Here is a 17,023-nt window from a genome sequence, read left to right on the forward strand (position 1 = left end):
AACCATTTTTCACCTGTCATTCCTGCAACACTAGCTCTAAGACTGAACTAAGGAGCAGGAGGGGAGGTGGCCACAAGGTGTCACCAGCGACCAGGTGCTCCCATGCACAGCATCCTGCCCACCATGTATGTGTGGTAATGGTGCTACAGTAGAGGCCGCAGCCTCCTGATGACTGTCCTGGCACTGTACCCCCACCTCCTCACCCCCTCCCCGCCCCCCTCCCCAGCAGCACCAAGCACAGCAGGTTCCAGGAACGAAGTGTGGGCTCCACCTCTGTGGGCTGGGGGAGGGCAGGGCCCCTCCAGAGGAGGCCTTTGGCCTGCGGTGAGTGAGGCTCTTCTGGGAGGCCAAGCCCAGGGCTCCGCTCCTGCTGAGGCCATTTACATCTTTCAGCTTGGAGGTGTTTCTATCTCTTATGACTCACAGACAACTGAAAATGATCCAGGACAAAGGCAGTGGAACAGCCCCTCCCCGAACACACAGCACTAGAAGAGTTCACACACACCCCCAGCCTACTCCCCCAAATCCCCACCTCCCGAGTGTCAGCCATGTGCTCAGGCTGCCAACTCTGGCCCTGGGCCCGCTCCGCTTCTGTGGAGCACACAGCCTGCCTGCTGCAGTGGCTCTGGGGCCATCTGACTAGAAGCCTGTCCCTCTGGGAGCCCTGCCCTGCCGGTCCTCATATTCCCAGGATCCCATCCTCGCCCGCCACTCTCTGCAGTGTCCCCTGTTCATCTGTGCACTGTCACATGGGGATGGTACACCAGCTCAAGCCCAGACTTCACTTCTCACCAGACACAGACAGCAAGGAGCTACTGTGCAGACTCCTTGTCCCTGAAGTATCAACTGCTTTTAAACAACTGTCATGTCTGTCACGTCTGCAGCCTCCAGTGGGGATGCCATCCCAGAGGGCATCACTGCCTAGGCGATCTGCACACACACTGCACACCAAACCGCCAGCCGCCCAGCCTGCTGTGGCCAGCTCTGCTAGGTCTGGACATCCACTCTGCTCTGCTTGGGCACTGACTACCTGCTGACCATCCACCCTGAGGCAAACCTTGACCCACCTAAACAGTAGGGTGTCCGTGTAGAGCTGAAAACACCCGCAAACTACCATGAGGAGCAGATGCAAAGGGCCTAGGGCTGGCACACTGTCTCTTTGTTTCTCAAGTACCCAGGGAACAATGCCACACACAAGTACCCTAACAATGCCACACACAAACCTGAAGCTGAAGCAGCCCCAAATTCTTTACAGTGCAGGTTCCAAATCTCTAGATGGGAGACAGGCACAGGTTCCTGCCAGAACGTTAGTCAACAACGGACTTGTGTCCCGCTCACCCTCCTGGAACACCCTGCTGGCTCCTTGGGAAGTTAATGTGTGAAATATTATTCTGAGAGCTGTAAGGATTAACACTGCACTGTCCATTTGAACACGCTGCAGTGCCCATGCTTCGGACGCTAAGGTGACCAGCAGCCCCGGGCCACCTACCCACCTAACTTGCCCATCGGAGAAGGTGCCGGAGAGGATGCCTCCAGAAAACAGGCCTGGCTGCGTCCTCTTCCTGACCACTGGCACTCGTAGCAAGCAGCAGTCCAGCCAGGGCCTCCAGCCAGCCGGGGACAGATGCCAACCAGGAAAAAAGCAGACAAAGCCAGACTCAGCCTGTGTGGGGCGAATGAAGATGCCCAGTAGGCCACCTGTCCACAGTTCAGACTCCTGCAAGTTTCCTGAAGCTGTGTCTGATAGTAGAAGACACACTATCGAGAGAGGCCCGCGTACTAGGATGCCAACACCGTCCCCATCTCCAGACTCACCCGGCTTTCCCCGCCCTGGGACTCCTCTGCGTCTCCTCGGCAGTGACCAGAGCCGCCGGGCGGGCCCCCTGGACATAACCTTCTCTGCCCGGAGCCGCCGGGTGGGCCCCCTGGACAGACCCTGCTCCGACATTGGGTCAATCTCCAGCCCAGGTCACGCGTGAGGCCGGCGGTGAACACCCCCGCAGGCACACTGGGAGCTGGGAAGCCGTGCGTGTGCCAGGGCCTACAGGAGGCACCTGGGCACTATGAGTCACGAGAACCGATGTCCTGGTGACCTTGGTTCTCACCGTGTCGCAAAGCAAAAGAAAGAGGGACAAACAGCCCTCCCGGCCTCCAGCCTGCAAACCCTGGGCCAGCGCCTGCTCCAGAGCACGGGGGGAAATGGTGCCGTGGTGCCGCTGGAGGCGGGCAGAGTGGGGACGGCCGCACCCACCCATCCGTGTGTCCGTGCTGGGGCTTCCTTCCTAGCACGGCTGGCGGGACAAAGTGCTGGGAGCTGCTCAGGCCAAAACACCTTCCCCACCTCAGGAAGTCTCAAGTTCAAACAAACAACCAGAGGCCTGAGAGGAAGGGAGGGACGGCTGCCGGCTTTTTGAAACAAACTGGGAAGTTCTGCAGCCAGCCAGGGGAGGGGTCGGGGGGAGGAAGCACAAGGAGCTGGCCCTGCAAGGACACTTTCCAAGGGGCTGGCCATCCCACGCCAGGGCAGTGCCAGGCCCCAGTGAGGGCTGCCCACGGGCTCAGGCACTGCTGTGGCGCTCTATTTTAGCACTGGTGGGTTTGGTTTTGGTCTGTTTTTGTTTGGTAATATTGGGGTTTGAACTAGGGGCCTCACACTTGCTCGGCCTGCTTGCTTGCTCCTCTGGTGTTTGAGCACCTGAGCCACATCTCTAGCCCTGCTTTTTGCTGGTTATTTTTAGAGATGGAGTCTAGTGGCCTTTTCTGCCCATGTTGACTTCAAACAGTAGTCCTCTGGCTCTCAGCCTCCTGAGTACCCAGGATGGCAGGTGTGAGCCACTGGCTCGGCTCCGTTTTAATAAGGATACTGCAAAGGTGCCCAGGGCTGAAGCACTGTCCTTGTCATACCATTATTTTCCTATGTCCAGGCGTAGTAGGGGACACTGAACGGGGGCCATGAACGGGAGGGCTTCTGGAAGATACCCCTCTCCGGGCACCTTGCTGCCCTTCGCAGTGGCTGGCGCACACGGGCACACACACTTGCTCTGCAGGAACCCACGTGTACACCTGGCCTCTGATGCTCAGAATGGCCTCCTCCCAGGACCTGCCCCTTTCATCTTCTTGCAACAGCCCAGGGAATGAGGGGCAGGAAGTGCCCACTGCAAGGTGCACACTGCAGCCGTGCAGAGGAACAGGGCTGCTATCTAGAATGTCCTCCGAGGGGCTGGACACATGGCTCAGTGGTACAGTGCTTGTCTTGCATGCACAAGGCCCTGGGTTCGATTCTCGGCACCACGTTAAGTAGAAAAGGCCTAGAATGGCACTGTGGCTCAAGTGGTAGAGCGCTAGCCTTGAGCTGAAGAGCTCAGGGACAGTACCCAGGCCAGAGTTCAGCTCCAGCTGGAAGGGCAGATGCCCCACACCCTCTCCTACCCTGCACATCCACAGGAGCTGCTTCCTGCAGAGGCAGCATGGTGGTCCGGAAGACTACTACCCCAGCCTGGCCTCTTTGTGCATCCTGCTAAGAAAGCCCAGAAGAGCCCAGAGAGACACCTGGGCTGCCCAGCCACTCAGAAGCCAAAGGGATGTCCTTGACCAAAGTGGAGGCCAGGCCACCCTGTAAGGTCCGCCTCCCCGTGGGAGCCTCCTCTGCACCCACACCTGTGTGTCCAGACAGAAGCAAGTGCACGACTGAGTCGCTACACTCAGGGGACACAGATGGCCATGGATGTAGGTGCTCCCAGACCCACGCCTCTTCCCACATCCTGGATTGAGTCCTACGTGCTCGCTTCTACATCTATGGGTCTCCGCAGATGCAGCCACGGGAATGTGGCCAGGCCTGGCTCTGGGACCAGCCCCAACCCCTCTCCCTGAGCAGGCCAGCCAGAGGCCATGCACTGGGCAGTGTGCAGGTCAAGGGCCTCCAAGGGCCAAGGTTAGGTCAATTCTCTCCATAGAACTCAACGTGTTTCAGCACGTTACTGCCCAAAGCTTTTTTCAAGAACCCTCACTCTCAATCTGCTCGTTTCCTCTCCTGTGTCCGGCAGTGGCCATTTCCGCCCTGCCCTAGACAGCTCCGGTGAGAACAGACAAACACTCGGAGGTCTGAGTGTCTCCACAGGGCGGGCACTTAAATGAAGGGAGGACGCTGGGGAAGATCGGCTTTTCTGAAACCGAGTGTTTGATGGGGTGGCCTCTAGCTACCATGAAGAAAGTCACAGTATAAACTTTATTACAACCTCAGCGTCCTGCTTTCCTTAATCTGATGGAGTCAGATGCAGGCTGGGGACCGGGTAGGGGAACTGAAGCCCCAGCAAGCCGTAACCTGGTGTCAGACAAGGCTCCCTGCCTTGGGAAGGGCTCTGTACAGAAAAGCGCAAGCCGCACTAGACACACATGGAGCTGGGTGCATCTCCAAGCCGCACACACAGTCCCAGCATCCAAGGCGCCCCAGGCCAGGGCCTGAGAGCCCTGCAAAGACAGCAGCTTCTCTCCTGGGCTCCATGCTGCCCACTGGCCTGCCCCACCACCCCCCAGGGCCCCGGGACCCCCACTGCACAGGTTCCAAGTGAGAGGCCCCACAGCCCCTCCCCCATGTCCTCCTGCCCCATCCCAGCCAGGAAGGTCCAGCCTGGCTCTGGCCAACACACTGGCCAAGAAGGCCAGGGAGGGCCAGGTTGGCCCTCGGCCAAGTCCTCAGCTCGGGTCAGCTCTGGCCAGGGCTGCTCCGGAGCCAGTCCCCACCTCACCACCTGGCAGGGAAGCAAGTCATGGCTGAGCACGTGGCCGCTGCGTGCCCCCCACTGCCGGTCACTTTCCACTTGCGCGGTGTACACAGGGAGCTGTGCTCAGAGGCTTTCTGTCAGCTTTGATGCCAACCTCTTCCTTCCCACAGAGAGAGGGGGCTGGGCCTGCGATGGAGGTGGTCTATGAGGAACCCAGGAACAAACCAGGAGGGGCCCAAGGTGGACACGAGACCTGCACAGTGTGCAACCTGCCACCTTCGACGCAAGCCTTTTAATCACTCCTCCTGGCTTTGTAAGCAACAGCTACATCATGCTGACCAATCACTACAACGATGTTCAGAGATTTTGCCCAAGTCCAGCAGCGGCAACGTCCACCCAGGTGCAGAGCGCAAGGCTTGGCTGCAGCTCAGGGGAAGCGTGCTGTTCTGGCATGGGAGAGCCCAGGTCCGACTCCCAGCTCTGACCACCATCTGCAAGGATGGTGCAGCCTCCCAGTGATGGCCTCCCCGTCTCCCCGCCCTGCCCAGCCACGTTCAGGAAATGCAATGCCAGAGTAAAGTAGCCCAGGGGTGTCTTCCTTTCAACTGAGAATCTAGGTTTTATGTTTTGGGATCCAGCATTAATACATGAGCAACAGAAAACCCAGAGCATGTGCAATTTAGATTCAGAAGAACTGGCTCATCTCATAACTCACCAAGAACAATCAGCACGTTTGTATTTTCTAGCTTTGTATCTTCAGCTTTCTTCAGTGACTCTTCCCTAGATTTAGATGCCCCCTCTCTCCCCACCCCAGTACTTGTGAATCTTTGCAATCTGAGCAAAGGCTCCTCGGAGGGACCCGGCAGGCAGATACTTCAAAATCTCTTTAAAGAGAGCTGCATGAGAAATGGATGCATTTTTAGAGAAATACAAGTTGCCCAAACTGAGCAAAGAAGAAGTTAACCAATTAAATAAGCCAATATCCTATGAGATACAGGAAGCTATCAAAAGTCTTCCAACAAAAAAAAGCCCAGGACCAGATGGATTCACAGCAGAATTCTATAAGACCTTCAAACAAGAACTAATACCCATACTCCTCAAGCTCTTCAGAGAAACAGAGAAGGAAGGAGCTATCCCAAACTCATTCTACGAAGCCAATATCACACTCATCCCCAAACCAGGCAAAGACCCAACCAAAAAGGAGAATTACAGGCCAATCTCCTTGATGAACACAGATGCAAAGATCCTTAACAAGATTCTAGCTAACAGAATCCAGAAACACATAAAAAAAATAATTCACTATGACCAGGTAGGCTTCATCCCAGAGACACAGGGATGGTTTAACATACGTAAGTCAATAAATGTAATCCAACATATCAACAGAGCCAAGGTCAAGAATCACATGATTATCGCTACAGATGCAGAAAAGGCCTTTGACAAAATTCAACATTCATTCATGCTAAAAGCTCTGGAGAAAATAGGAATAGAAGGAACATTTCTAAAAACAATAAAAGCCATTTATGACAGACCAATAGCCAATATTATACTTAATGGGGAAAAGCTACAACCAATTCTCCTAAAATCAGGAACAAGGCAAGGATGCCCACTGTCTCCACTCCTCTTCAATATAGTCCTAGAACCCTTAGCCAGGGCAATAAGGCAAGAAAAAGACATTAAAGGGATCCGCATAGGAAAAGAAGAAGTTAAACTATCCCTTTTTGCAGACGACATGATACTATACCTCCAAGATCCCAAAAACTCCATCCCCAAACTCTTAGAAATCATAAATCACTTTGGCAAAATAGCAGGATACAAAATAAACCCACAAAAATCAGTTGCCTTCCTATACACTGATAATGTACAGGAAGAGAGGGAAATAAAGGGAGCAACCCCATTCACAATAACCTCCCGAAAAATAAAATATTTAGGAATTAACCTAACCAAAGATGTAAAAGAACTATTTAATGAGAACTATAAAAAGTTAAAGAAAGAAATTGCAGAAGACACTAGGAAATGGAAAGACCTCCCATGCTCCTGGATAGGCCGACTTAATATAGTAAAGATGGTAATACTTCCAAAACTAATATACAAATTCAACGCAATTCCTATTAAAATCCCAATGACGTACATCTCTGAAATACAGAAAACAGTCCAAAAATTCATATGGAACAACAAAAGACCTAGAATAGCCAAAACAATTCTAGGGGATAAAGACAATATGGGAGGGCTATCCATGCCGAACTTCAAACTCTACTACAGAGCTATAATAACAAAGACAGCATGGTACTGGCACAAAAACAGACCCGAAGACCAATGGAACAGAATAGAAGATCCAGAAATAAATCCACAGGCCTACAGCCAGCTGATATTCGACAAAGGAGCCAAAGACATACAATGGAAGAAACACAGCCTCTTCAACCGCTGGTGCTGGGAAAACTGGGTAGCCACATGCAGAAAACTAAAAGTGGACCCCAGCCTATCACCATGCACCAACATCAACTCAAAATGGATTAAAGACCTTAACATTAAACCTGAATCTCTGAAACTACTGCAGGACAGAGTAGGAGAGACACTTGAACTAATAGGCACAGGAAGGAACTTCCTGAACAGAGTCCCAGGGTCACAACAAATTGGAGAGAGACTCGACAAATGGGATTACCTTAAAATAAAAAGCTTCTGCACAGATAAAGCTATCGCAACCAAGCTAGAAAGACAACCAACTAATTGGGAAAAAATATTTACCAGCAATATATCAGACAAGGGGTTAACATCCTGTATATACAGGGAACTCAAGAAACTAATCCCTCCCAAACCCAACAAACCAATTACTAAATGGGCAAGGGAACTAAAGAGGGACTTCTCAAATGAAGAAATAAAAATGGCAAAGAAACACATGAGGAAATGTTCATCATCCCTGGTGGTGAAGGAAATGCAAATAAAGACAACCCTGAGATACCACCTTACCCCAGTCAGAATGTCCCACATCCACAAATCAGCCAACGACAAATGCTGGAGGGGATGTGGAGAACGAGGAACGCTATTACACTGCTGGTGGGAATGTACACTCATACAACCACTTTGGAAAGCAGTCTGGAGGGTCCTTAGAAAGCTAAAGATTGACCTCCCTTACGACCCAGTCATACCACTTCTAGGCATCTACCCTGAACAACAGGAACCAATATACAAAGACACATGCACCTCCATGTTTATTGCAGCACTGTTCGCAATAGCTAGGATATGGAAACAACCTAGATGCCCCACCACAGATGAATGGATCCAAAAATTGTGGTATCTATACACAATGGAATATTATGCAGCCATTAGAAATGACAAAATAATGGCATTTGCAGGGAAATGGATGGAGCTAGAAGGAATCATGTTGAGCGAGGTAAGCCAAGAACGAAGAGACAAACAGTACATGGTCTCCCTGATAAGTGGATGATGAATCCAAAATGTTAGGTGATATGACAAAACTAACAGGACTTAAGAAACAAAGAACTCCCACTCATCTGGTTGAACCACTACTAAATATCCCCATGCTGCTGATCACATATATGGTATATAACATATGAGCACCGTTATATATTACAGACTGTGATAGACAATTTGCTCCAGGAAAGTTAGAATGAACTTGTGACTTTAAATGAGCATCATTATTCCACAATACTGTGAATTTCCGGAAATTAAGTAATCACTTAATCACGATCAAAAAAATCAAAAAAAAAAAAAAAAAAAAAGAACCTTGGGGAAGGGAGGGAGGGAGGGGATGGTAGGGGGAAAACAATGGAGGGGGTAACAATGTTCAAGAGGAAGTGGAAGTGTACTCATTACCTCACTCATGTAACTGTAACCCTCTGTATAGTATCTCTACAATAAAAAAAATTAAAAAAAAAAAAAAAAAAAAGAGAGCTGCATGAGGAGCCCAGACTCGAGGGCTCTGTGTGCCTGGTGCAGTTGGGTCTCTTCCACCACAAGGACCCTGGTGCAGGGCTGGCCACCACTGCCTAAGCCCTCTGACCTCCCTTCCCTCTCACTTGCCCGGAAGCCACTACATCTCCAGCACCGGCACTTCGTGTGTGATAACAGGCACACGTGTGCACACAAGCCTGAGTTGTGGAAAAATGCGAGGAATAAAGCAAACACACAAAGGTAGCCTAGTTCTCATCGGGAACCTATGGAAGACTAAGCTTGATTAAATTCTGAACCTGCACTTGGTAATTCATGGATCTGTACTTGCTTACACTTTGAATTTGTACTTGGTAAATTGTGGATCTGTGCTTGGTAAATCATGGATTTATACTTGACTAAGTGTGGATCCGTGCTTGGAAACTGTGAATGTGTACCTGGTACATTGTAGATCTGTACTTGATTAAACTGCAGATCTGTACTCGGTAAGGCATGCTGTGTTTGGCTGAATAGTGAATCTGTGGGCCCTAGGGGACTGTAACAATTGCTCTCTACTAATGAAAATATTTGTCAGTTTTCTCTGTAATGTTTGTTTCTTGTTTATTACAAGAAAAGGTGGTTTGATTGTGAAATTCTCTCCCCAGAACGTCTCCAAGGACAAAAAAGGAACATAAGGTTCAGCACCCATTTACTCACCAGACCATCGGATCCACCAGACTGACAGGGGACTATCAGATCCATCAGACTGACAGGGGACCATCAGATCCATCAGACTGACAGGGGACCATCAGATCCTTTAGACTGACACGGGACCATCAGATCATCAGACTGACAGGGGACCATCAGATCTGTCAGACTGACAGGAGACCATCAGATCAGACAGCCTATTGGGGTTGCAGGGTACACACATGAACATTGTTCTTAGGCAACTCCAAATGTGGTTAGAGAGAAGCAGCCACTGCCATGAAGTAACCAGCAAACAACACAGAGCCACACACAATGAAATACCTAACAGGGCCCTTATGGAAAAGTGGAAGGTGAGGGTGGAGCCACCGGGAACCGACTCGGGGCAAGAACAGAGCCAGCAGGCGTGATGACATTGCCTTGTAACGTCATCACGAGAGGGACACAGGAAGACAGAAAGGTAAGGAGCAGCAGCAAGAAGGCTGCACAGCCAGCACAGCTCAAACCGGCTTTATAGTTGTCTGTTTTACCCAAGAAAAGCATAGCAAGCAAATCACCACCAAAGCATGAATATATGGGTCTCTACAAATCTAAACCAAGATCCTCCCTTCATCATGTGCAGGAATCTCCCAGATGCTGTTCTGGGGCCTCCACTATACCTTGAGATGCAATTCTCCATGGGGATTGGATCCAGGACCCCAAAGCCGCCTACCTCCACAGACGCCCACCTCCACAGACACCCAACTCCACAGACACTCACCTCCACAGACACCCACCTCCACAGACACCCACCTCCACAGACGCCCAACTCCACAGACACTCACCTCCACAGACGCCCACCTCCACAGACACCCACCTCCACAGACGTCCACAGTGGTGTTACATCTGCACAGAACTCACCCATGTCCTTCCTATACTTGAAATGTGTCTGGAGTGCTATGATATATAATACAGCAGTGCCAGGTGAACAGCTGTGTATCTGATCTTTTATGGAACAGGGACAAAAAAATGTAGGAACATGCTTAATACAGATGCAGAGTTACAGTTTGTTGTGGTGCTGGAGACTGAACTTGGGGCCTTGAGCACGTGCGGCCAGCGTTCCACTGTTTGAGCCACTCAGCTCTCTCAGACAGGGCCTCATGCTGACTTTGCCCAGACTGACCTCAGACTGAGATCCTGTTGTCCCTCCACCTCTCAAGAGGCCACAATTACAGGTGCATGACCTCATACCCAGCCCTTACACACGGTTATAAGCCAGATGTGCAAATGCAGTGTGAACTCACAGCAGCGTCTGTTGTGTCTTCAGCCACCTAGGTTGACACGCTTTTCTGAAAAGCAGACTTTGGTGTTTTATAGTCCTAACCATTGCACATGGAGAAATCAGAGAAGGTTTTAAAATGTTCAGAGCAATGTTAAAAGCCACCAGGGAGCACTACAGGACACCAGCTGGCTGGCAACCAGCACACCACGGGGACCGGTCCTCTCCGCCACCCTGACAGGACCAAGGAGCCTGGCTCCAGAATACCAAAGAAAGTGTTCCTCGTAGTATCTGCTTTCCAATTCCTACCCCTGGAGAGCTTTCTTTTTGTTCAGCTCGGGTCCCTGAAGAGGACATCTGTGTCCTCTAGCAGGATTCAGGTGCTTAAAGGGCATGGCCATGCCTTTGGGAAGCTTCTCTTTCCCTAACTGTAGTCAAAGGAAAACAGTGAAATTCAACCTATTTTAAATCAAGAGAGTAGAATCACCCGAAGGCCTCTCCTCTCCTATGTGGACATCCAGTTGTTCACTGGCCATGTTAACTCTGCTTCCCATGTCAGTCACTGATGGCAGCGATGCTACATCACAAGCTGCTCCAACTGGGCCACGCGGGGACCTGTGCTCTCCTGTGAGCCACGAGGGGACCTGTGTACTTCCGTGAGCCACACGGGATCCTGGCACTTCGGTGAGCCACGTGGGGTCCTGGCACTTCTGTGAGCCACGCGGGGACCTGTACTCTTCTGTGAGCCACACGGGGACCTGTGGTCTTCCGTGAGCCAAGTGGGCTCCTGTACTCTTCTGTTAGCCATGGGAGGTCCTGTGCTCTTCTGTGAGCCATGCAGGGTCCTGTGCTCTTCTGTGAGCCATGCAAGGTCCTGCGCTCTTCTGTGAACCTCATGGGGTCCTGTACTCTTCCATGAGCCACGCGGGGACCTGTGCACTTCCATAAGCCATGCGGGGTCCTGCACTCTTCTATGAGCCCAGTGGCCACATGCCTCACTTCAGACCCTGGTGCTAGGGCAGAGACAGAAAAATGGCATGTGTGGGGCCCGGCACTGACCATGGTCGTGGTGAGCGTGGGGCCTGGCACTGACTGTGGTTGTGGCGCTGACTGTGGTCGTGGTGAGCATGGGGCCCAGCACTGACCATGGTTGTGGCAAGCCTGGGGCCCAGCACTGATGGGGGCTTCAGGGGTTCCCAGGACTCCTTCACAGATTAGGGGGCTGCTTACATATTTCATCAGTGACAATTTCACGATAACTTTTGTTCCCCATGGTGATGCACTTAAGCTATTTCTATTTTTTTCCCTCTATCTTAGAATGCTGCTATGTCCTCCTCTTTCCACTTCTGAGTTATTTCCTCCACCACAACAGTGGCGTGAAGGGGCTCCTCTCCTTGTCCGGCGTGCTATGTGCCTTCTGTGTGCCACAGGCAGAGCACCCCAATTTACAGCCATACCGTTGATGTGCCTCTATCAGGAGCACAACCAGCAATGTTCCCTGATGGCGGATGGACAGACAGACGGATGGATGGATTTTACAGAAATGCTGGCTCAGTAGGGGAGGAGAGGGACCAAGCCACTGCCTGGCCAGCAAAGACCTCTTTCTAATGGCCCCCCACAGCCTCACGAGAGCAGGGTGAGGACCTCCTGACACGTTTCTGGCCCTCCAACGGTCACTGAGTCAACCATAAAAGCAGGCTCCTGGGCCCTCACAACTGGTATCCAGAGCCTGGACAGGTGACGTGCGCTGCTGGGCTGCTGTTTCCACCCCGACTTTGCGATGACCCCAGGAGACAGCACACTTGCTCACTGGAGTTCCGCCCCAGTTGACCTCACAGGGAATCCCTGAAAGGCCAGGTTTGGATGGATGGTAGGTGGATGGATGGTTGGGTAGATGGGTAGAACTCACAGCACAACATGCCAGTTCCTCCCACTGCCTGTATATCTGAGTGCTATGCTTGCTTTTGCTTCTCTCTTCCCTTCTACCACCTGCCTTTGCTAGCAAGAACCTTCACTTACCAGTCACGACAGGCCTGCTCTTGTCCCGCTTCGGCCTTCCCTGGAGATTAGAGACAAACCTTCCCGGAAAGCCTGGCTGCACCCCGTTCTCTAATGTGGTGTCTGGACTGAGAACACCACAATGGGTGCTGGGGTTCCTCAGAGGAGCATGTTGAAAAGATGCTCACAAATCACATAGGACAAAAAAAGTCCCCAGAATGGTTGAGTTCAAAGTCAAAATTTAGTTCTTGGTTTGTGAGATGATGTGACAAGAGAAAAAGAAATGCTTGGTCAACAGGAATGGGTACCAAAGGTGAACCCCAACAGCAGACAGAGGCTCAGGCCTGTAAGCATCCTTCCACCATCCACATCTGGGGCAAACTCACATTCCATCTATAAATAGTCAAAGGTCATTAGCCACACCCCAGCATTACCACCTTTGTCATATAACACATTTTCACTGCCTAGTTATTTACCCATTCATCCTTACAGTCACCTCCCGACCCACCATCCATCTACCCATCATTCCCAAATGTACCCACCTAACCATCCATCCATCCACATCTCCATCTATCCACCCATTATCTATGCATCTACCATCCATCCATCCACTCCTCCACCCATCCACCTACCATCCATCCACTCCTCACCCATCCATCTATTCATTATCCATCCATCCACCATCCATTTATCCACCCCCCCCACTCATCCACCCATCCATTTACCATTCATCCATCCACCCACCACTTATCCATCCAACCACCATTCATCCATTCATTCATCCATCCATCCATTCACCCACTACCCATCCATCCAACTATCCATCCATACATCTGCCCACCATCCATTCATTCACTCATCCATCCATTCACCCACTATCCATACACTAACCATCTATCCATCCGCCCACCATCCATCCACTCACCCATCCAACTACCCACCATCCATCCATCCACTCACCATCCATCCACCCACCATCCATCCATCTTTGCACTCACCCACCATCCACCCAATTCATCTATCCAGCCAATCCACCCACCTGTCCATCTATTCACAATCCACCCATCTATCCATTCATCCATCCATTCACCATCCAGCCATCTACCCATCCATCCATTCATCCCTCTATCTATCCATCCATCCAACTATCCATCCATCAACCCATCCATGTATCCATCCACCCACCCATCTATCCATCCAACCTGCCCATCCATCTATATACCCTTCATTCCTACATCCACCCACCATCCATCTATCTAACCATCCATCCATCTAGCCATCCATCCATCTACCCACCATTTATCCATCCACTCATCCATCCAACTACCCACCATCCATCCATTCATCCATCCAACTACCCACCATCCATCCATCTAACCACCATCCATCTATTCATTTATCTTCCTACCCACCAATCCATCCATCCATCCACCTATCTATCCATCTATCCATCTATATATATCCATCCACCCACCCATACTACACACACATTTAACTATTCATAAATCCATTTGTCCATCCATCCATCCATCCATCCATCCATCCATCCATGTCACCACCCACCAACCTACCCATCCATCTACCCATCATCCCTCCATCCATTTATCTATCCATCCATCCACATCTTCACCATTCACAAAGCTTAAGACTCCACTTGAAGTCAACACTGCCACTACAATGGTTTTCCACATTTGATTTCTAAACCAGGAGCATGTATATAACCTGGGGACTTAAAGGTGAAAATTCTTAGACCTTACTCTGCCCATACCCCATGAGTCAGAGGCACTGAGAGGCACATTCTAGCTTGAGGCCACCAGTTCTGCATTCATAAACACCCCAATCTAGGTCCATGTATCATTTCTCCCTAAAATGAATTACTGTCCATCTAAAAAGAACACCAAAAGAGTTGAAAACACTAGAAAAGAATACTATCACACAGGCCTCTGCTGCTGCTGGAAAGAGCTCCTGGACATGGTTCTGAAGAGCAGACTTAGGAGCAGAATCCCTGTGAAATCTAAATGCTCAAGGTCAGGGATGCAGATTCTCAGGCCATCTGGACATCTCACGTGGTCCCCTTCATGCAGCTCAGCGCAGGTGGTGACAGTTCCAGGTCATCTGGAGTCAGAAGAGCGTGTCCTGAATAGATGGCCAAGAAAACACCTAGGGGGCCACAGCAGAGCGACGGTAGCTCTAGCCAGAGGCAGCTTCAGGGCAGCCATTGGCTCAAGCCTCTAGCCATGACCCCATCCTCCAGAGGCCAGTGAGGTCCCCTGGCTCTGAGCACTCATACCAGCTACCAGATCAAGTCATTTGCCCACATCTCCCACCATCCAAACCCTGGAGTAGGAGCGACTATATATGACCTTGAGCCAAAGTCACTGTGCTACAGGGATCCTTGAGCAGATGCCAGCAGGGAAACGTGAGATGGCGGTTGGGGTAAGGAGAGCTTGCTCCTTCCCCTCAGGGCATGCTGCAGGTACCCCGTGTGTGCACCGCTCCTGTCCACACTGCCATACGCAGGTCTCTTGTGCCATAGTTTGCAGCCTCCTGCAGGCATGCCCCCACATCAGGAAGCAAGAAGCAAGACTGGACTGAGCTAAAGAATAGGCAAGCAGGGGATGGCCGCAGGCAGCTCACCTCCAACAAAGCAATGGTTATGGCCCCCTGGGGACCGGACCTGGGTTGGCCTGCAGCTAGGGTGCTGCGGAAGAGCTGGCATGCGGCCTGCTTCCCATGAGACAGCGGTGGCCACAGGCACGCTAGCACCCCAGCTGCCCCTCACACTAAGTAAGCAGCTGCCATCTCCCGATTCCCTGAGATGGCATGAAGAAACTTCCTCCCACCCAGGGTGACATCAGCGCTGGAGCAGCTCCCACCAGAGATCCCACTCCTCCCTCCGGGCGCCTCCACTGTGCCCTGTGCCGGATCTGCCTCCGCAAAGGCCAGCCGAGCCTAGGATGCGGGCACAGGTGGTGTCAGATGGCTGCATTTCCTCCTGACCCACATACAATGCGCAGCAGCTCCGTCACAACACCGGCATTACCAGGCCAGCGTCCCAGACCGAAGCCAGGGCTGCCAGTCCACCCCACTGCTGCCAGTCCACCCCACGGCTGGCCAGCCCACCCCACAGCCAGCCTACTCCACCGCCCCAGTCCACCCCACGGCCCCTGGCCAGGTTAATTACTCAGTCCGTGCCACACCCAACCCGGCAGCCTTCATCTCCACCAGGCAGTATGTAATACGCTGGCGGGGCCGGGTCTGTGCGTCTGGAAGGCTGGGCGCCTGCACGAGACCTCGTGCCCATCCCATCCTGATGGCGCCTCATCCTCCGTGACCCCTGGGTCCCAGGGACCCCCCTTTCTTCAGCGAACCTCCAGGGTGCCCTGGCCCCGTGTCCGCGTCAGGGGGCCGCACCGCCAGGCGCAATGACAGCAGCTCCCGGCCTCCCCACAGGGCAGCCAACGGCTCCCGGCTCCAGGAGCTGGCCCGAGCTCGCCCTGCCGGGGCTGATGCGCGGCCATCGCGGAGCCCGCTCGGCCCCGAACCCCCGGTCCCCGGGGAGGCCGCGCGCCGCCCGGCCTCATGCCCGCGGCCGCAGCCCGGTCCCTACCCGTGCGCCCGCACACGGCACGCAGCCGCCGCGCCAGCTCCTCCAAGGCCATCTCCTCATGTCGCAGCCAAAACCGCATCCTCCGCCGCGGAGCCGCCGCAGGTCTGCGGGGCGGCGCGGGACGGCGCGGGGCGGGGCGGCGGTGAGGAGGGGGCGTGGGGCGGGGCCGGTCCCCGCCGGGGCGGGCGGGGGGCGCGCGCGCGCTCGGCGGAAGCGGAAGCGGCGTGCGCCCCGCCAACCACCGCTGCGGCACCTGGGGCTCACGGTGCCGCCGCCGCCCGGCGCAGGGACGGATCCCCGGGGGACCGGTGCGTGCCAAGGCTCCCGTGGTCACCGGGGCGCAGGGCCCCGTCCCCCTCCCTCCCGGGGTCACCGGGGCGCAGGGCTCCGCCCCCCCAGGGCTCAGACTCGATGTCAGGGGCAGGGCCGCCCCCCTTCCCTGCCCCCCCTCTTACCTGCCCCCCTTACCTCCGCCCGCCCCCGGGCAGGCGCAGAGCCCACAGCAGCCCTGCGCGCCCTCTGCGCGCGGTCGCATGGTCGGCGCTCAGGTGCGCGCGGTCCTGGGCCGCCCGCGAACGGCCGTGCGTGCCAGGGACCCGTGCGGGGAGGAGGGGAGGGGGAGGGAGGGGAGGGGACGGGCCGGCTGGCGAGGGCGTGGCCTTCCCGGGACGTGGGCAACGCCGCCCCGCAAGGCTGGCGTGGAGCCAGGCGCACCCGACACCGGCAGCAGCCGGGCTCTGAGGGCCCCAGCCCTGGCTGCCAGAAGGCTCCGGACGCGGACTGCGCCACCCGAGGCATCAGGAGATGCGGGATTCGCCAAGTTCAACACCCCCCCCACACACACAC

General features: G+C 53.4%; 1 protein-coding gene across 5 annotated transcripts in view; it reads right to left on the reverse strand.

Annotated features, from left to right (window-relative positions):
• Mcf2l (MCF.2 cell line derived transforming sequence like) overlaps positions 1-16,252 on the reverse strand; it is an 87,597-nt gene extending 71,345 nt beyond the window's left edge. For 3 of the 5 annotated variants that reach the window (XM_070002591.1, XM_070002590.1, XM_070002592.1), the window contains exon 1: positions 1,816-2,193. In XM_070002591.1, the coding sequence (XP_069858692.1) occupies positions 1,816-1,948 (133 nt within the window). In that variant the 5' untranslated portion in view covers positions 1,949-2,193. Of the gene's footprint in view, positions 1-1,815; positions 2,196-16,177 lie in introns of those variants that run through there. The other 2 variants (XM_070002589.1, XM_070002588.1) reach the window with 2 other exon arrangements.
• Between the last annotated feature and the right edge of the window lie 771 nt (positions 16,253-17,023).

The sequence above is a fragment of the Dipodomys merriami genome, unplaced genomic scaffold, assembly GCF_024711535.1.
Source record: "Dipodomys merriami isolate MVZ:Mamm:240054 unplaced genomic scaffold, mDipMer1.0.p SCAF_6, whole genome shotgun sequence".
Classification (NCBI taxonomy): Eukaryota; Metazoa; Chordata; class Mammalia; order Rodentia; family Heteromyidae; genus Dipodomys; species Dipodomys merriami.